Genomic DNA, 21,844 nt, shown 5'->3' with positions numbered 1-21,844 from the left:
CTCAGTCAGTTAAGCACCTGGCTCTTGATTTCAGCTGAGGTCATGATCTCAGGATGCTGGGATCAAGCCCTGACATCAAGCCCTGTCAGGCTCCATGCTCAGCGGGGAGTCTATTTGAGATTCTTTCCCTCTTCCTCTCCCCCCCACTCTCGCTCTCTCGCTCACTCTCTCTCTCAAATAAATCTTTTTTTTTTTTTTTTTTGACAGAGAGAGAGACAGCGAGAGGGGGAACACAAGCAGGGGGAGTGGGAGAGGGAGAAGCAGGCTTCCCGCAGAGCCGGGAGCCCGATGCGGGGCTCGATCCCAGGACCCTGGGATCATGACCTGAGCCGAAGGCAGACGCGTAACGACTGAGCCACCCAGGCGCCCCTCAAATAAATCTTTAAAAAAAAAATCTTCACTCCTAATGACCTCTCCCTGACCCAGACACTTCCACCTTCCTCATTTGTCCATTCCTGTTCATTTTAGATGCATATAATTTTAATGTTATAAATTGTCTGCAAATCTCTATGACTTTACCAAGCATAGACACAGAAATTTTTTCTCTCTCCATTCCTTAATCTCTTAAACTGGGTTTTCAAGTACTTGGATATTATGGAATCTATTGAGACACCTCCAAAATTCTCCAAGGCTCCAGTCATCCATGTTTTTTTATTCACCTGGGACCAGGAAAAAGATCGTCAGCACCCTATTTTTCAAGGAATACCTAAAATGGTTCCTAACACACTGATATTCCAGAAAATGCAGTTTGAAAGCCATTTTCTTGAAGCCATACTACCCCTCCCCCTTTATTTCCAATCTGTGTAATTCGCAGTAAGCCTGAGTCATGAGGGGTATAGGTAGGAGGAGGACAAGAGGGTCTGTCAGGGGAGCATGCCATGTGACGGGTGTTCTTGTCCACCAAAGGTCTAAAGCAGTCATTCTCATTCTCCCTCAAAGAGAAAATGTCTCAGTTCTAGCAAAAGTAATCTGAGACAGTCAACAAATTACTTTTTTTTTTTTACTTAAAGTACACAATGAGATTGAAACATATCTGTGTCAGACAAATTACTGGGAGCAACAGAGGTCTCACCCTCAAAGTACAGAAAAAATGAGACAGCGCCAAGTGAAAATGTTCACTCCTGCTGATGTCTTTTCTAAAGAACAAGGGTTATTAATTCACAATTTCCTCACTCTGCAGGTCATGGACTCTTGCTTCCAAATTCCCTGTGGGGAAATCCCACAAAAAACTCAAATGGCCATAGCTCTTGCTACTGTTAATATTTTAGGTGTTGTATCAGTGGGAAAACACAGATAATTAAACATTTTAATATATAATATGCAAATGTTTTAAAGGCCAAATAGCAAATAGATTCCTCTGGACAACACTTCCATCTAGACAGTTAATAAGAGATATGTAGAACTTTCCTGAGCTGAAGCAACAACTGTGCTATTTGATGCATGAAGAATAACCAAATAAATAATTGTACAGTGCTCCGGACAAATATTTACTTTACAGCACTACAGCCTAGGTGGTATGATTTGTACCAAGTGGCTTAATTAAACAGGCTACCATGTAAAACACGTAGCCTCTAGTGACATATTGTAATTTAGCCTGCATCTGCAATATCATAGAGCACAGAATAGTTAGCAAGTTGGAGGAGCCCTCCTGGCAGAAAGGGAACACAACCATTAAGAGATGGATGGAGTACTTGCAGAATGAGAATTAACTAAGCTTCCTTTTCTCTTCTCTCATATCAGGCCAAAGGAAAGACCCTCTAAGAATAAAGAGCAAAGAACAGGAAGCAGAGCCATTCCTTCTTTTATCTTTTCAACAAGTGTTTATGAAGTGCCAGCCTTGCTTGTAGGTGATTAAGATGTAGTAAAGAAGACAAAATCCCTGCCCTCATCTAATTTAGAAGGGTTGACAGATAACAGAGGGAAAAAAACAATATAATAATATAAAAAGCCAATATAACAAACGAGCATGTCTTTTCAGGTAATGATAAGTGCCAAGAAGAAAAATAAAGCAGAGTAAGGGACTGGGAAGTAAAGGGTTCTTTTTTTTTTTTAGATGGAGGTGTCAGAGAAGCCTTCTCTAGCAAGTGACATTTTAAGAGAAGCCTGAATAGAAGTAAGAGAGGGGCCATGTCAACATCTAAGGGACTAGCTTTCCAGGCAGAAGGAACACCAAGTGCAAAGGCCCAGGAGTGAAAACATGCTCGGTTTGTTGAAGAACAGGAAGAAGGCTACCATAGCAGGAGAGTAGAGATGAGGTCACAGGTGGCCTGCAGCTGGATAATGTTGGGCCTGGTAAACCCTGGTTAGCATTAGGGATTCTTTCCTGACAGTCATTTAAATGCCTCAAGCATAATGTTGCTGGTGTCTTTACAGTGATGTTAGAGAAGAGAGCATCTATAAACATTCAAGGAGAAAAACTGGGAGACCACAAAAGAGGGAAGAACAGGAAAGGAAAGCAAATGGTATTTCACAAAAGGGGGATAAACTTTAGCAGTTGGACAGCAGGCATTCTTGCCAGACCACCTTCCAGCATGTGTCTTGGGAGATGTCATCATTACTTTACAAAGCCCTTTTTACAGTAAGTATTTTAAAAATTCAATATATTGAATACTTGCGTACACTAAAAAACCAGGAAAACACCATTTATAGACTTGCATTACTGAGAAAATGCTTGCCCTCATTAAAGCAGTAGACTCAGGCTATGAGGCATAGATTTCTACTGGCATTCAGTTCAGTCCATAAACAAAGATAATTTCTGTAAAAAAACAAAAAAACAAAACAAAAAACCACACATATACACACACATACACAAAACCCTCCAGGATATACACAAAATATAACACAAGCACCTCTAGTAAATTAGGACTGAGCCCTAGGGTTTTTCCGGATGCACCATCCTCCCAAGCACCTCTGCTCTGATTGTTTGATGCATTTGGAGATAGTGTGCATCAGCTAGTACTATGCAGGATGTAGATGATAAATGTAAGGAGATACCAAATTTACATACTTTCCTCCCGTTTTCCATAAACAGTAATTTGTTAAGTCGTAAAAAATGTCATCAGCACCGTTTTCAATGTTATGGGATATACACAATAATTAGAAGTCATCACTCTCAAATGCACATTCTCCTTTTTCCCTTGGCTTCTAATCTCCTCATCCACCAATCCATTCTCCACAATGCCTGCCAAGTCTCTTACCAAAGTAAAAGCTATTTATGGCAATCCCCTTCTCACTACCTTGCAGTGGCTCTCATTGATAATGGAATAAAGCCCCAAGTCTTGTTCATGATAGTGGAATCTCTAAAATATGGCTCCAATCTACAAGCACTTCCTCTCTTTGCCATCTTGCATCTCATGTTGTGACTCCAGTGAACTTTGCTCACTTTCCCGCATGCTCTGAGTCAAATCCCAGCTCAGCCCCTTATTTGCTGTGTAACCCTGGGTCCTCCCTGTGCATCACTTATTTTCCTATAAAATGGAAGTAATAATACCGTATAACTCATAACTCACGGGCTTTTCATGGGACTAAATAAGTAAATATATTTAGAATAATGTCACATACATTGCAAGTGCTAAATAAATGTAAGCTCTTATATTGTTATGGATTAATGGAATTTCCTTATTTCTATTATTTCTCTGACCAAAAAATGGTCTTCCTGCCCACTCTTCTCCCAGAAAACTCCTACTCATTTTTCAAGACCCCACACAAATGTCCTCTTCTCTAAACCTTTCCTAACACATTGATTCACTTTCCAGTGGTCTTTAATTCTTCTGTGCTCTCATGACAAATGGGGCATGATTCTTCAATAGCATTATTTACACAACATTGATTAATTATTAATATATAAGTTTGCTTGCCAGGCGGTATATGAGTTCTTTGAAGGCAAGGGCTCTATCTTTCTCATTTTGTATCTCCTAAACCCAGAGTAGGGCCTAGAGCACAGTAGTCTCTCAACAAGTGTTTTGTTCAATCAACTGTTCAATCAGTAAATATGTAAAGACACAGGTATTTCTCAAAAATTTTCCAATGTTGCTAGGAAATATTTCAAGTAAATTGAAGAAGAATACAAGGCACAGATTTAGTAGGTTTCGCTAAAAAACTAGACTTAAATTGCATACGTCTATGCCTACATTGTGCCTAAAATTTAGAGAAAAGTCAGGCATGTACTATATTCATTGGTCTATTTTTACTCTTCCCCTAGTCATTCCAGTTTTGCCTTGTCAGGTATAAGCTCCTGTAGAGTATGAACGACGTCTTTTAATACATTTGCATTCAATTATTAGACACAAGAGTACACATTTCATGAACCTTTGTTAAAATGAGGGAAGATTCCCAAGATAGAGGTAGAACTAAATGAGAGAAAGGGAGAAAAACACAAGTCTTTTTTTCTAATACTAACTCCAAGTGAAGGAATATTGCTCCCTGGGCAGGCACATTCCCACGGGCAAGCACGAATAGAAGGACAGAATGTGGTGCTCACCAGTACATTTGCTCTTCAAAAGGAGAGTGTAGGGAGAAGGGGCGCCTGGGTGGCTCAGTCATTAAGCATCTGCCTTCGGCTCAGGTCATGATCCTGGAGTCCTGGGATCGAGCCCCACATCGGGCTCCCTGCTCAGTGGGGAGTCCACTTCTCCCTCTCCCTCTGCCTGCCACTCTGCCTACTTGTGCACGCTCTCACTCTCTCTATCAAATAAATAAATAAAATCTTTAAAAAAAAAAAAAAAGAGGACAGTGTAGGGAGAAGTGTGTGGTGAGCCCAGGGTGTAGTGAAGGTCATCCCCAGTAACTTTCCTCACAGAGCATCACTCTGCTGATGGTAGAGGAGAACCACTGACTGCAGTGAGAACATCCGCAAAGGAAAGAAGGCTGAAGAAGCTGGACACTGTGGCAGGTGCCAGTCAGGAGAAAGCAGGCCACAGGAGCCAGGTAGAATAAGATTATGCCTCAGAAGTTGTAACCCGTTGGGGTTAGGGATAAATAATATGTTGACCTAAGGACTCTGGCATTAATTTTCCAACTCCCTAAACATTTCACTGACACTTTGCAATGTAAGATGTGTTTTTTATATTTTCTCATATCATCTAACAATGAGTGTGGCGTCTACTACTGGGTTCCAGAACTCCAAGGAGAATTTGGAAATTTGGGATGGTGATTCAGTGTCAAATTAATGGTTAACAAAGTATAAATGCATGGTAGAAGCTAAAGCAATTCAGAACATTTTTTTTTTATTCTACAACATGTAATCTTGCAAAGAACATGAATTTAGAGTACTCTTATACTTCAAATGAAAATTAGATGAGATAATACATATGAGCATTCTAGTAAAGAATTTAAAATATAGTAGGTGTTGGAATCCCCATAGGTTGAATCAGAATTTCTTCTTGCTCACAGCAATGCTCAATTCTATATGTTGAGGGTATAAAAAAAAAAAATAGTTTTTATGGAACCAGTTAATAATGATCTTTGGATTCATGCAGGTTCTTTTTTTTTTTTAAAAAAAGATTTCATTTATTTATTTGACACAGAGAGAGAGAGAGAGCACAAGCAGGGGGAGCGGCAGGCAGAGGGAGAGGGAGAAGCAGGCTCCTCGCTGAGCAGACATGGGGCTTCATCCCAGGACACTGGGATCATGACCTGAGCCAAAGTCAGGCACTTAACCAACTGAGCCACCCAGTCACCCCTCATGCAGGTTCTTATAAGCCTTTTCTTAGTATTCATTGAGGACCAAAAATCTAATTATAAATATTATATGTTATATACAGATTAATCATCCAGAAGAATTTTCTAATACCTGGACCATGAAGTAATGAGACTGTGTACCAAATGAGGTTATAGAACTATTTTCTCCAGAGTCATAAAAAATAGGGCAGATTTCCATATGTCAAAGATGGAGTAATTGTGGTCTGCCCAAGGGTAGAAGGAAGCAATGAGATAATCACCCAAATTCCTTCCAGATTTAGGATTGTTTAAATATTCTGATTAGTGACAACCCACTGAATATCTACTTTTGTTTTCAGATATTTTAAAAATAATCCCAGAGTCAATATTTCACAAGTGCTTCTTCAATCTCCTGCCATTAGCCCACACTTCATAACTTGGGTTTTCAAAACCAGAACTACACGTTCATCTGACCAAAATATGAAATCTACAAATAACTAAAGATAAAAAAAAAATTGTTCAGTGGGTTTGGACATAAACTGCATCTTCTGCATTGTTTAGCTTCATCATGAAAATTACTTTAATTTCAATGCTGGAATCAAAACAATCCAGTCTTCTTAAAAGAAGCCTACTGTCTACTGTAAAGTAATAACATGTTTTTAGAGACTTCTAAGTGCATATCTTGGAATTTCTAACTTAAATGCATGGTTTGGAAAATACCAATTGTTGATCGTGAAAGGATGGTTACATTTCATCATGACAAAGAGGCAAAAATAACGTACTTATGCTCTTATTTACTCATGTAACTATTACATACAATGCTAAAAAAAAAACAATTTTTAAGATAAGCAAAAAAGTCATTCAAATACATAAGATATGTGTATATTTTCTAAAAAGAAATTTTCCTGAAATGTTTCATGAAAATAAATTTGAAAAATACTAAACATACACTGAAATAAAACAATAGAAATAAATGTAAATATGGACTTAATCAGGACTTGGGAACAAACTGATATAGCTTTACTAAGAATGATGAGAAGGGGAGTGTGTGAGTTGAGAGGGAGAAAAAGTGAAAATGAATCATGGTCATAACTAATTTTATAAGTTTGGTGACTAATGGATTCTTTAAACCTATATTATGGTACATTATAACCAAGTCATGTGGTTTTTTTGGGGGGGGGGGGGGTTGACAATTTGTAGAAATTTTTGTTTTAACTCAGCTAGAAGATCACTCCAAGAGCATAAGTTACCTTAGATATCATTTAATTGTTCTTTTTGTAACTTGCTGCAAGAAAATTTGTATAACGCATGAGTGAAACTGGCTCTTTAATCACTTTAAGATTTGGGTTCTTTTGAAAAAGAAAAAAATCCAGTATTTATAGCTCATGTTCCTAGCACATCAAAATCTATTCTCAGTAAAAGAAAGGTCACATTATTATATTCAGAAACTCTACAATAAGGAAAATATTACTAAAGTTTTAGGAAGATTTACCATTATCTGAAAATTAGCTTACTAAAATTAAATGTCCTTTTGGTCAAAATAATGGTTTGAGATTAACACAAGTAGTTAAACATACAAGTAGTAAAACATACAAGTCTATTAGTTAATTGTACATTTTCCATCTTTGTTCTTTTTATGAGAATTAATTATACCCATGTCCCTTCTCCTATCCAGTAATACTACTTAGAAAACTATATGAAAATACATTAGGGGTGGAGTAAACCATGAGAGAAAGGAGTTCTTTAGTACATACTTATATATAAATCTCTATATACATCTGCTGCCACTGGTAGGTTTTTAAAAAATAATCACATGCATTCTACGTATGAGACTATAATTAAGATTTAATTCATCAAAAAGATGACCAAAAAAATTATCCAATAAAGCAATTGTAGGAACAACAGTCCATTTTCAGAAAACAAAAATAACCATATCATTTTTAGCTAGGTAAAGTATGTTTTAAGCTAAACATGTGGTACCCATCAAAGGCAAGCTACGTATTTTTAGGGGTAAGTTGAATTTGCCAGGGCACTGTGCAGTGGATGAGACAAACATTTCAGATGAGGAGAAAGCAGAATTTAAGTAAATATTAATCTGCAAACCCAGATATCCTCGGTTTATAATGTTGGTTGGCAACCTAACATACAGTCACGAAAATCACTATGTTAGAACTGTCTGTAAGAAGTACTAGCTCCCTTTATTGCTATGGTCCTTATTAAATAAAAACTATACAGATACCCAGTTTTGAAGGGTATCTTAATCTGAAAGAAAATATATCTTTCAGAGAAATCTGAAATGCCCTAGCACTGATGATGAAAGTTTATTTACTTTCTATTGTGCTTTTTCTTACATTTCATTATCATACTGATTTAAGGAAGCTACCCCCTTGTATGTAACATACATGTTAAAGGTGGCAGACTCAGTGCAATTTTTATAGAAAGTTCTTGAATTTATTTACTTGCCACTCCTAAGTAAACGGGGAATTTATTTATTATTGCCAATGAATTTGAAGTTACCTTTTTTTTTTTACAAGAGGCTCTTAAAGATAATAGCAATTTGAATCCAAATAAGACTAATTAACCATGCCATTTCAGAAGTGGGAACTTCATTCTCCTTTTCCCTAAGTAAAGTCAATAGATCAAAAACCCACTAGTTTCTACACTACAAACATGGCAATGCAATAATGAAGTTTGACTTTATCCATGATCATAAGAAATAAATTAGAACTAAGATTAAAACATTAATTCTCGTACCAAAAATAAACTACTAAAAAATATCATCAACAACAGCCACAAAACACCCCCCCAAAAAAGTCAGCTCTCACCTCAACAGAGATTAAACAGAAAACTGAAGGTTTACAACTCCTTCAGTATTTAATTTAGCTAGAATCGCCTAGGTGTTTTTTTATAAGCAGTAATTTTAAAGACTCCCCAGAGTTAAAGGCTTATTTTATCTGGAAACAGCTTGGCAGCACAATGATAATTTAATACACAGTGCACTATGTCTTCTTCAGCGGACCCGCTCTCCAGTCATTTCACACTTATGGTATGCATTCTGAACAAAATTCAAATGTTCTGTTTTCTACATTCCTGAATCACAGCCGCTAATGAAAAGCACCGCAGACACCTCCAAATCCCGTCTTACCATGTATGAGCCACAGTGAAGCGCCGACGTTGCCGGATGCTTTTATTCACCAGCAACTTTCTGAAAAAGCATGGTGAGTTCCTTGGTGAACTGCGTGGAGAAATTTTAGGAGATGTAGGTCTGTTTCCCGGCAGTCTCGGAAGCTCGAGTTCTAAGTGCATTTGCTCCTTGAAAGTCTTTATGCAAACCTCAGATTCAGAAGCTGTAAGTTCTTTGGAAGACTCTTTGGCTGTCATGTCTTATATGGAGCACTGGCTTTCACCACCCAAAACAAAAACCTCAAACATAGCCGAGACACAGCTGCAGGTTAGGAGGCTGAGGAGTCTGCAAACTGTTTCCCAGTTTAATTTCAGAAGCTGCGGCTCCCGTGTATGAGCTGCTTAGAGCAAAAGCAGCATACTCGAAGAATGGCAAGTCAGGCTGTCACAAGGAGCTTTATCAGCCTGGCTTTGCCTCTGAAAATGCGCCAAAGTGCTTCCTATGTCAGCAGCCTCCTTGTGGATGAGGTTTGTCTGCAAGCTACACACTGACACTCACTGAATTCATTCAGCTGAATATATCAATTCATGAAATATTCATAAGGGCTTCTGATAAATCCTTTACATGCTATTTTTTAAAATCTTATCACACAAGCTGCACCCGCTAATGGATAGTCAGCAAAACCTAGGCACCTAGTCACTTGTTTTATTTGCACAAAAAGCAGAACTAGAGCCCGTCCAGCATGTGTGATGTTTCAAGTCTTCATTCAGAATTATCTTGCCCTGTAATGCACACAACAGTAACTCCACCTACCAAATGCTTATTGGCCTAGGATTATTTAAATAATTGCACTCTGTTTCCCCCTCAACAACACCCTCCATCGCTCAGATTTTCACAAGATTTATAAAGCTACTGTCCTTATCACAGTGAAAACATTAAATCGGGGACTATCAAAAAAGCCTAGCTAAAACAGCCCCCCAAATTCCATTTTCTGAATGAAAAAGCTGATCTGCTGAAGTTTCTTTTTTTTCCTCCCTTCTCCAGAAGATCCAAAACAGCATCAATATAAAAAAATGTCAGCTAACAGGAAAACATTGGATTTGGTTCATTCCCCTGAGGAATTTAAAGGCTAATCTTTATTCCAATAAACATTACCCTCATTCTTCTGTTTAAGCTCATTGTTCAAGGGTTGCCCACAGCAGCCACTCTGTTAGTTAGATGCAAAGTCACTTCTGAAAGCCAAAGAAAGCTTCGCAGAACAGAAATGGAGGTAACAACCGGGAAAAATGGGGCCCGGCAAAGTGCAGAGTCCAAAGTCAAGCATTGTGTGAGCACATTTGCAGGTATGTGTGCGTGCGCGCACACACAGGCAGGTGTACAAGACAGTTTATGTCTGTGAGTGTGTGTGTGTGTGTGTGTACTTTGTTCACAAGGGCATGCAAATGGGATGTATAGGGAGGGGAATCCAAATAATGTCTCAAGTTCCAAAGCAGATCATTGTAACCTGAAATTTCATTTAGAAATAGACTGGAATGCAGCTCCTATACTATAAAAGGCACGTGGAAGTGAAAAGAATATGGTGCTGCTCGAAGTGTACGGATATTGTCTGCACGAGCACTGATTGCCACCAGGGCCAGCCAGTTCTCACAAAAATTTGACAACGCAGAACTTGGGCTAGTCAGCGAGAGAGGCAATTAAGAAATGATTCACAGGAAGACTTCAGGGAATAAGGGAGATGTTAATTTTCCTCTAAGGTGTGAGGGCTTCCACCTTTATAAAGTTATTCACATATGTCATATACTCTGGCTGAATATCTGAAGGACCGAATAAGAGCAGAAGATGACCTAGGAAAAGAGAAACCCCACACCAGCCTTTGGGGGAAGTCAGTCAACTCTAACAGAAAGGATTTAAACTCCTAGTGTACAGGTACTATCTTGGGAAGATAGCGATCCTGCAATAACACACTAGAAATATTTCATGAACAAAAGCAAAGTTAGGGAATTTCAGAGTTGGAATAAATACCAGGAATCACCTTGTTCAGCTCCTCATTTCAAAAGACAAAGAAACAGTCCTAGAGAACTTCAGTAACTTGTCCCACGTCATATTTGTAGTTGACATTAGAGCTAAACATAAAGTCCAGGCTTTCTGATTCCCAAGAGAGCACTCTTTCATTATATGAAACTGAGGAGTCAAAACAGTTTGTCTAGCTAGGCCCTAGCACATCTTCCTTATATACTTGAATATATTTTAACTGCCCTATTTGAGAATGGATTGTTAGTAATATCATGGGAGAAAATATTGCTGCTACCTATTATTTACTGCATGATGAAAACAAAGCTAGGACTTTCCTCCAACGATAATGTGATTTAAAGCTGAGACATGTGGGGGCGCCTGGGTGGCTCAGTCGTTAAGCGTCTGCCTTCAGCTCAGGTCATGGTCCCAGGGTCCTGGGATCGAGCCCCGCATCTGGCTCCCTGCTCTGCAGGAGGCCTGCTTCTTCCTCTCCCACTCCCCCTGCTTGTGTTCCCTCTCTCGCTGTGTCTCTCTCTGTCAAATAAATAAAATTAAAAAAAAAAAAAAAAGCCGAGACATGTGAATATATGATCCTACCAATATTCAGAATGACTCATTTGCAAAAAAAAAAAAAAGGCAATTTGAAGTTACCAAGGTCTTTCTCAGATTTACTTTTTGAGGCTGCCAAAATATAGTAAGCATTTCAGGGATTGTTTTTCTCCCAAATGATGGCAAATCGCATAACCTAGATTTAGCTGTATGTAAACTAGGGTTCAGATAAGGAAATGCTGCCAGACATGTACCTGAAGCAGCATAATGATGCAACTGTAATTACTTCTCGATTCTTATTGGCAATTTATGTGACATTATGTGACATTTCACATTATTCTTTTCACTTTGCCCACTGTGACAAGCCAATGTCCTAGTTAAAGAAATTTTGAGAGTCATGCTAAGAAATAAAATTCTCAAAAACAAAGTCTGTTAACTCTACCTAGTCTCAATAACATTAAGGAATACCAAAGACAGTTAATTGAGATGCAAAGCTTAAAAGATAATCAGACTATTTTTTTAAAGCTTTTTTTTTTTTTTTAAAGATTTCATTTAGTCATTTGACAGAGAAAGACACAGCAAGAGAGGGAACACAAGCAGGGGGGAGCGGGAGAGGGAGAAGCAGGCTTCTCATGGAGCAGGGAGCCTGATGTGAGGCTAGATCCCAGGACCCTGAGATCATGACCTGAGCCAAAGGCAGACGCTTAATGACTGAGCCACCCAGGCGCCCTGATAATCAGACTATTTTGAAGTCTGAATTAGTTACCTCTGAAGAAAGGAAATGCATGAAAGTTTGCTTCTAGAGCCAAAATGCCCAAGAGAAACTCAATACCGTATTAAATATTGAAGTCAAAAGGGAATCTAGAAAGTAGGAAACAGGAGATGGTACCTAAGAAAAAGTACACAAAAGCATAGTAAAGGCAGATAATACCCTGTTATATTTCAGCAAAGAATATACTGTTTTGAGAGAGACAGGCAGAACTGGAGAAAAAGCCCAGAAGAAAGTAAACAGAGTTTATGTGCCCTTAGAGAGCCTAGGAAGGAGCCAGAGTAAAAACTTTCCTATCTACATGCCATGCTTAGCCCTTGGCACCTCAAAAGGAGAGATGAGTAATTCTGAGTCAATTTATTAGTACGCAGATAGTTGCCCTTGGGAATTACTTGAGAATTGCAATTATAGCTATGTCTCAATTTTAAATAATGAAATTCCTGGTATCCACATCCTGTGAAAGCAGTAAGAATCAAGAATTTATCATAACAACATATCATTAAAGGATCTGAATAGAGTTATATGGTCAAAAACAATCAATAATGTATTATTTATAAATATGACAGAAAACTTAAATACATTTTGACTTTTCATTAAATTGAAAAGGAAAGCAAATTAATTACAACCAAAAAAATGATAAACATATAGTGCAAGTATTATAATATTGTTTAAATGTATTTTAAGGGTTATGGCTTTGTAATCAAATTATTTTAAATGAAAACAATTACATTCTTTCCATATTCATTACCTTTCAGATTTTACAAGTTTACCTGGAATAAATTTTCTCTGAACTGAGTGACCAATTTTTAACTAACTTACTGTTATAAAACTAAAGTATTTTAAAGGCATAAAACCACAGATTCTATGCAATAATATTATGCATAACAATGCTGAACACGAAATAATATGGCTCACATTTACTATAAATACAAAACTGGATATTTGAAAAGACAGAATTTACTTGGAAGCTTCTTTTTGAAGAGGAATAGATTTAAGACTATCAATATTAACAGAGTTAAATCATTGTGGATTATATCTTTATGTCACTATCCCGTGCTCTTTTTCTAAAACAACATACCATCTGAGCACAGCCATTAGGCTCTATTCAACTAAATACAGACAAGCTCTTCTTTCAGTCAGACAAGGTAAGAAATGAATACAGAACACCAAGAAACACTGGTAGCTTCTTTTAACAGAATGCCCCACTCACCACAGATGGCAACTTCTCCCAATTTCTCTATTTCAGAAATTTCTCTATTTGAAGAAATAGAGCTAGAGTTATTCTAATATGACTTCAGAAAAGATAACATTCAGCTGAATGGAGATAGTTATCTAGCCATCTTGGAGAATAACAATTAACTGACCACTCTTTTTAGAATTAAGGGATTACAGAAAAGTAGCTTACATTGATCACATACCTATTGGGTGCCAGACTTTGTGGTAAGCATTTCAACAAGTTACTTCAGTTTTTCCTTATTATAAACTATCCAACAAGTAGTATTGAAGTCTTTGTTGGACTTCCCGATAGTATTAACCTCTGAGGTCCTTGAGGGCTGGGCTGAGTCTTGTTCATTTCTAGAATATGGAACAGAGTCTGGCCCAGAGTCAATACTCAATAAATATTTGTAGACTGAATGCACATTATTTTGTTCATTTTCAGATGAGATCATTTTGAGATCAAAATTGCATACTTTTTAAGGAGTTGACCTTATACCACACTTTTTATAACAGAGGAACCTAATGGGACAGAAGAGGGAATGCATGCTCCCAGGGTGGTCTGGTCATGTTACCAAAAGTGCATTTTCACAAGTACTAAATGTCCTTGAGCCTGAAGTCATCTAGCATGTTATCTTTATAAGATGATACCCATATGACACTATTAATTACTCACCATTATGAAACTAGTGCTCCAGAAGGATCAGTTTTAACCTGTACTGCCTCCACTGTCCCTTGAATCCCAGGAAGGGAAGCTATATTGCTTATACTCCTCTAAGAATTTACGTTTCATGAGAGCAAGAACTTTGGTTCACTGGTATAACCCCAATACCCAGAACAGTACTGACCACACAGCAGGTATTCAAATAAATATTTGTTGGATGAATGAATGAATGATCTCCTCAGTGCAGAATAAGATGGGGGAGGGGGGGAGTTGGCCAAAATGGGATAAATGACCTCTCTCAAAGGAGAGCAAGAGCTATGGTGGCATTAAGCCATAACACTTCCACAATTCTGCATATTATTTTATGTAGTTTTCACTGCCTAAACATGTTACTTCTCTACTTTCTTTGCCAAGAACACCGTCTCATCCATTAAGGCTAAACTCAAGGGAAAACTCTTCACTGCCATCTTTCTCAGCTTCCATAGGCAGAGTCAGCTATTTCACCCCAGCCTCGCGCTACCAACACCTGATTCATCAGCAGAATGTTTCAGAGAACATTGTACTACGTATTTTTGTTTGTCTCCTGGAGTAACCTATGAGCTCTCCAAGTACATAAACGATTTTACTCATCTCTTTATCTCCACAGCCTGACATTGCTCTAATCTATTAATATTTGCTGATTGAAAATATGAACAGAAAATGAATATAGTGCCCCAAATCATGCCTTCCTGTTAGCCACAGATTGTTCTTACTGTCTTGACAGCTAGTCCAGCCAATAGCCTACCTTCTTATACTTCAGCTTACAAATGTTTCCAAAATGAACTTCTTAAATCCTAGCAGTTTGGCTATGTTTGCCATTTTAACTAGCATGTCTTCATTATCTTTTTTAAAAATTACTATTATTACTATTATTATCATTCACATTCTTACTGCAGGGCAAAAGCAGAATGCCCATGTGTCACAATCTCTGTTCATTAGGTAGTGTAGAGATAGGACAGACTTGCTAGGCCCTCTGCTCATGGTGCTTTCTGGTTTTGGCAGAGTAATTAGGTGCTTCCCTCACAAAGCACATCCTGTGAAGGCAGACTGCATAGACAAAAATACTAAGGAAGTTCCTCTCTTTGTTTCCTAGGTCATTGTTAACATCAAGATGTATTAGCAAAGATGAGTCAGATACCTAAATGCAAGGAGAGAAACTGTTCCCATGGTAGGTGTTTTAAAATCTACATTAAAAGAAGGTATTCCAGCTCCTAAAGATAATACTAACCTGTCAGCAAATTACTTAAAAGGGTGATTTCAAATGAATAGGATATCAGGAACATATATGTTAAAAACAAAGACACATTGGGAAAACCTCTTTCTCTAAATGAGCTCGTATCTCTTTATTATTTCTACTCTGTTAGCAGTCTTCTGTGAAATATGTAAAAAAGTGGTATGGCATTAATCTACAGTTAAAATTTTTAAATGTAAATAATTATCTGTCTAAGACCAATTAACTATGGTACTATAAAGATCATAGAAAGAGTATAGCACACATGAAAACTAAGTCAAATTCACTCCACTGCTCTTAAAAAAGAGACTAATATTCAGGGATCCATTCATGTTTGAGTATATATTTGCAAGTATTTTACAGAAACAATATTTTCTTAAATTAGTGGTGTAACAGTATGAGTCTACAAAGGGTACAGAACACATATGAATATGGAAAATGCTTCCAAAATGGCGGATTGGATCATGATTGGCTCACTTAACTTGTTTAATTTGTTTACTTACAACATATTCTATTAAAGTCTGTTCACATTAAAAATTTTTTAAAATTCAATAACATTAATGATGATGGCTTTTTGATTTATAATGAAGAAAGCAGAATTTTACCTATTAAGACTGTGCATGAAATTCTAGTATTAAGAAGTAACTCAAATTTCGGGTGCCTGGGTGGCTCAGTCGGTTAGGCGACTGCCTTCGGCTCAGGTCATGATCCCAGGGTCCTGGGATCGAGTCCCACATTGGGCTCCCTGCTCTGCGGGGAGCCTGCTTCTCCCTCTCCCACTCCCCCTGCTTGTGTTCCCTCTCTCGCTGTGTCTCTCTGTCAAATAAATAATAAAAATAAAATCTAAAAAAAAAAAAAAAGTAACTCAAATTTCATTTCATGTAAATATTTCATACGATTGAAACAGTACAATATTAGCATATGTAAAATCCAAGAGTGGGGACATTTTATATGTAAGCATGCTAAACTTTGTAGCAAAGACTTTTAAATAGAATGTATATTTTTATAAAGCTCCCTTGGTTACTTTTCATCTCTCTTGTTTTATTTTTAAATTTATCATACAATAAGACTGACCTTTTTTGGTGCAGTGTTCCATGAAATTTAACACATGTCTGGATTCATGTAACCTCTACCATAATCAGGATATAGAACAGTTCTGTTAACCCCAAAACTCTCTCGAGCTGTATCTTTATAGTCATACCTTCTTTCCACTCCTGATTCCTGGGAATCGCTAATCTATTCTCCATCACTGCAATTTTATGTTTTCAGTAATGTCATATATATGGGATCACACACACACAGTACTTAACTTTTTGAGACGAGCTTCTTTCACTCAGTGCAGTATCTTTGACATTTAGACAATATTACATTTATTAATAGCTCATTCCCTTTTACTGCCAGATAGTTTTCTTTTGTATGGATGTACCACAGTTTTTGTTTTTGTTTTTGTTTTTGTTTAATCCATTCACCACCAAAAGCACATTTGGACCATTTCTAGTATGGGGCAATTCTGAATAGAGCTGCAATAAACATCATGCACACGTTTTTGTATAAATGTATGTTGTCATTCCTCTATGGTAAATACCAAGTAGTGGGATTTCTGGGTCATATGCTAAGTGTATATTAATCTTCATAACAAAAAGTCAAATTGTTTTTCCAGAACGGTTGCATCATTTTGCATTTCCATTAGCACAACATGAGAGTTCCCAATGGCTCCAAACACATGCCAGCACTTTGTCTTTTAGTATTTTAGCCATTCTAATAACTGGGTAGTGTGTATCTCATACTGACCGTAGTTTACAGTTCCCTAATGGCTAATGTTGACCATGACTCCATGTGCTTATTTGCCATTAGTACAGCCTCTTTGGTAAAGTGTTCAAGATTCTTGCCCATTTTCAATTTAGATTGTTTCTTTTCTAACAATGGAGATTTCTTCCCCAATCTTCCCACTAATGTTTACTTTTCAGAGTTCTCAAATAGCTGATCCATGCATTCTGCCGGGGACCTAAAGCTGTATTTTGGGGTAAAAACAGAATGGAGCATGATTACTCGCATCTTACCTGGAAACAGAACCATTAATAGAATAGTATCAGCTACAAAATCTGAAAGTTTCAAATTGGTTTTATAGTTTATAACACTTATGTTATCAACATTCTTCCTGAAGACTTTACTGTTTACCTTCTTGACTTGGCCATTCCTTTACATCCATGGGGCTTGCATTTGGACTATCAGTGATCTCTCATACTCACTCTTGCTGTAATTAATCCTCCATGACACTACTGAGGGCTGAGGCTCTATCACTGAGGAAAAGCAGAATGTCTGATGCATTTTGTGGCTAGTTAGAAAGAGGTCCTTCTAGAAATGGATTCTAGGTGACTCCCAATCTCTCTTATCCTGACCACTTTCCCAAGCAACAGTTTCCTTTTTCCACTGTGGCATCATGAATACTTCTGAAAGAACCCTGATCTTTTCACTCCTTCTCCTTACTTCTTTCTATATTTCTCCTAATTCACACATGCTTCAAAGATATACTTACTGGGTAGGTACTATGTGCCAAGAAGAGGATTTCCTATTATCTTTAGTAAGCCTGCATTATTTCTTGAAGTTTTCATATTTGTTACTCAACATAAAATCATAATTCTAAAAAGCTTTGTTTTTACTTTAGCAAATCTTTATTCTCTACATACATAGTAAGTCTCCATTGGCATGATGTGTACTATCTGAGAAAGCTTCAGCATCAGTCTTATAACTGCTTCCTTATATGTACGTGCTTTACAAAAAAACTCTATGCTCTTAGAGGGTAAAAACCATAATATATTTTTTTTGAGTGGTTAACATTTTTATTTCAAAAATCAGGATATTGTTTATAACACTTTCTGAAAAATAACTAAGACACTGTATTTAAATGAACTCCATGGGTTTTTTTGAAGATTAAAGCATATTCATTTGACACTAAATTTTGTGTGAAGTCACAACTATAATACTCAACAATATTCAAATTCTTTATGTGTTAACCTCTCTATCCAAAATTCTTGTACACATATACAAAATGCTTTGTGCATAATAAATGAATGTTTAAAAGCCTAGGAATATGAATCAATAGTATGTACATAATTACTGGTATTAACTCATAGTTAAATGTTAACTCATAACTCATAAGTTAACTCATAGTTAAATGTTAACTATGAGTCAGGTACTGAGCTAGTCCAAGGAAAACTGCAGTGAGTAAACTAGACCCATGTCCATCCTCATGGTACTTAGATTCTAATGGCACAATATCACAGCTCAATTCTAATCATAATTCTAAACTTATCTGCCTCATTATTCACCTGCTCTCCTTTTAAAGGAGGTCAAAACCAGGTTCTCTTCTATTTTCCTCAGTACTTGGGTTCCTCTCTATTTCACAGTAGATTATCCTCATTCAGACTGTCCTCCAAGATAAATAGGGAAGTATTCTTTGTCCAGAGTTTCTCGAGTTTTTTTTTTTTCCCCTTAGTATACCCTGCCAGTCCCTACTCCTTGCTCCTGGCTCAGTTTATGATTTTTTTTTTAAATACTGAAGGAATGTTCATGCCCACCTAGTGACACACACCAACCAATGCAAACCAACCAACCAACCAACCAACCAACAGAACCTCTTGTTTCATCTCTCTCTGAATTCTAACTAAGACATAGGTGATTTCTGTCCAGTTTTTAAAGTAAATAGCAAGTCATTTTTCTTCCTATTAAACTAAAGCCTGACTCCCAGTGATGTTCTCCCATTGGTTCTAGTTCTGTGACTTGGAATTACAATGAGTAAGTCACATGAAAGACTTTCAAAGATCTATCCTCTAATATTTTACTTTATACCCTAAATAACTATAGCTCTTTCAACTATCCCTTATCAAACACAGATTAGATTGCTTTTTGTAACACTTAGGCTGAACCTTTGACATACGTAATAGTAATGGGAGAGGGTGTGTTGATTTGCTGGGTCTGCCATTACAAATACCACAGATCAGGTGGATTAAACAACAGATACTTATTATCTCACAGTACTGGAGATCAGAAGTCCAAAAGCAAGCTGTTAGAAGGATTGGCTCCTTCTGAGGGCTGTCTTCCCTCTATGCATGACTCTGTCCACATTTCCCCTTTTATGAGAACACCAGTCCTATTGGATTAGGGTCCACTTTAATGATCTCATTTTAACTTGATTACTTCTATAAAGATCTTATCTCCAAATAAGGTCACATTCTAAAGTAATGGGGGTTAGGATTTCAACATATTAATATGGGGGGGACATAAGTCAACCCATAACTTTCTACCTTCTGACTCCTCAAATTTCATGTCCTTCTCACAGGTAAAATATATTGATCCCATTTTAATATTCCCCAAATTCTTACCACTCTAGCATCAACTTTGAGTCCAAAAGCTCATTTAAATCATCCAAATTAGTTATGGGTAAAATTTGGGGCAAGACTCATTGTGGGACAAAATTCCTCTCCATCTGTGAACCTATGATACCAGACAGACAACAACAGAGGGAGGACAGGCACAGGATAGATATTTCCATTTCAAAAGGGATACACTGAAAGGAAGAAAGGGTCATGGGTCCCAAGCAAGTCTGAAACCTATTAGAACAAATTCCATTAGAATTTGATACTTGAAAATAATCTTTTTTGGCTCAGGGCTTGGTCCGCTGGGCCCTCAGCCCTGAGCAGTGGGGGCCCTGCCCTCCAGAATTGAGGAAGTGGTTCACCCTCTGAAACTAAGGAAGAGTCTCCCTTCTGGAATCAAGGAGGAAATGCCCCCAACCTTCCTGGGCTTATGCCTTCTGGGCTTATAGTGTCAGTAGTAGCCACTGGCCTCTGAATCCCCTTCAAGGTTATTCTTCACTTTTCTTGAAGGATTACACATGTTTGCAACTGGATAGATCTATCAGCCTGTTTCCTACCCATGGAATCTCAGAAGTCTGATAGCCTTCTTTCCTTTCATTCTGGCTCTGTCTCCCTTCAATCCAAACTGGCAGTGTTTCTGTTGATACAAATTTTTTCAAAAACCTGGGGGTCTTCCATGCAATTCATAGGGGTCCAAGCCATCAGATAAGAGAGTCCACCACAGATCTTTCCTGGATAACCATATCTCTATTCCTGATTTCTGCTGAGATGACTGGATCCATGAGTTGCATGATTGCTACACCCTTGATGTTCTCTCTAGAACACATTTTCTCTTTTTTTCTTTTTTTGCAATAGGAAAAGGCCAAGAATTTTCCAAGTCTTCAAGCCCTGGTTTCTTTTTACTTGACAATTTCTTCTTCAATTTATCTGTCTCCTCTTGTATTTTACTATAAGCAGAAAGGAGAAACCAAGTCATGCCATCAACACTCTGCCTAGAAATCTTGGCTGACAATCCAAGTTTGTCACTTACAATTTCTATTTTCCATCCACAAAAAACTAAAACATAATTCATCCAAGTTCTTTGCCAATTTATAACAAGGATCACCTTTTCTCCAGTGTTCAATAATGTGTTCTTCACTTCCACCTGAGACCTCAACAGAAGCACCTTTAATACTCATATTTCCACCAAGTCTCCTCAAGGCAATCTAGTCCCTACCCACAACTATTCCGTCCTTACCCACAACTGAACTCCAAAGCCACTTCCACATTTTTAAGCGTTTGTTACAGCAGTACCCCACTTCCTGGTACCAAAATCCCAAAATCAGTATTAATTTGATATGGCCGCTGTAAGGAAGTACCATGGACTAGGTAGTTAAATAACATAAATTTACTGCCTCATGGTTTTGGAATCAAGGTGTTGGCAGACTTGGTTCCTTTTGAGGGTTGTGAAGGAAGGATATGTTCTAGGCTTCTCTTGAGGGAGTGAAAGGCAGAAGGAAAAAGAGAGAGCAAGTTGGGGGAATAAGATATAATAACTAGCATTTTTGAGAGCTTATTATGTATTAGTTGCTTTTGCACACATTATCGTCACATACCCCATAATAGCCCTTTGAAGTATAATCTACCCTTTACAGATGAACAAACTGAATTAGAGGAAGTTAAGATGAATTACCCAACATCATCCAGTTAGTAAGGATTTGAATACAAAGTCACTGAACTTCAAAACTCATGCTCTCATCTGCTGTACTGCTTTGCAAAGGAAAACAAGAAGGAAACACATGGATATTCCCTAAATATAAAGAAAATTCCACTATATAAAAACCTATTGGGCACCTGGGTGGCTTAGTTGGTTAAGCGACTGCCTTCGGCTCAGGTCATGATCCTGGAGTCCCGGGATCGAGTCCTGCATCGGACTCCCTGCTCAGCAGGGAGTCTGCTTCTCCCTCTGATCCTCCCCCCTCTCATGCTCTCTCTCTCTGTCTCATTCTCTCTCTCAAATAAATAAATAAAATCTTAAAAAAAAAAAAAACTATTAACTTTAATTATGTTATATCCTGAAACTAGAATTGCTTCTCTATAAACACCATATTTCAGGACAATAGAAAATAATTTGAAGATGCAATAAAAATTATTAGTTTCACTAAGGCAGCAACTAACTTCACTACGGAGGTATTTTTTAAATAATTTTGTCTGGGGGAACCTGGGT

At 37.6% G+C, this 21,844-nt stretch overlaps 1 protein-coding gene and 1 long non-coding RNA gene across 6 annotated transcripts in view; one reads left to right on the top strand and one right to left on the bottom strand.

The window, feature by feature from the left end:
• The window catches only part of PDE4B (phosphodiesterase 4B), a 428,537-nt gene that overhangs the window by 351,044 nt on the left and 55,649 nt on the right, over window positions 1-21,844 (bottom strand). The window contains exon 1 of one of the 2 annotated variants that reach the window (XM_081818569.1): window positions 8,804-9,054. The exons of the other annotated variant lie outside the window; for it this stretch is intronic. Within the exon in view, the coding sequence (XP_081674695.1) occupies window positions 8,804-9,039 (236 nt within the window). The 5' untranslated portion in view covers window positions 9,040-9,054. Of the gene's footprint in view, window positions 1-8,803; window positions 9,055-21,844 lie in introns of those variants that run through there. 2 annotated transcript variants of the gene reach the window in all.
• LOC145721285 (uncharacterized) overlaps window positions 1-21,844 on the top strand; it is a 47,617-nt gene that overhangs the window by 2,336 nt on the left and 23,437 nt on the right. For 3 of the 4 annotated variants that reach the window (XR_014144898.1, XR_014144899.1, XR_014144897.1), the window contains exon 2: window positions 8,760-8,876. This is a non-coding gene — a long non-coding RNA (uncharacterized LOC145721285). Of the gene's footprint in view, window positions 1-8,759; window positions 8,877-15,124; window positions 15,200-21,844 lie in introns of all 4 variants that reach the window. The other variant, XR_014144900.1, reaches the window with a different exon arrangement.

This window comes from Leptonychotes weddellii, chromosome 4 (assembly GCF_054177405.1).
Source record: "Leptonychotes weddellii isolate Sample4059 chromosome 4, ASM5417740v2, whole genome shotgun sequence".
Classification (NCBI taxonomy): Eukaryota; Metazoa; Chordata; class Mammalia; order Carnivora; family Phocidae; genus Leptonychotes; species Leptonychotes weddellii.
This window is presented reverse-complemented; position numbering and strand designations above follow the sequence as displayed.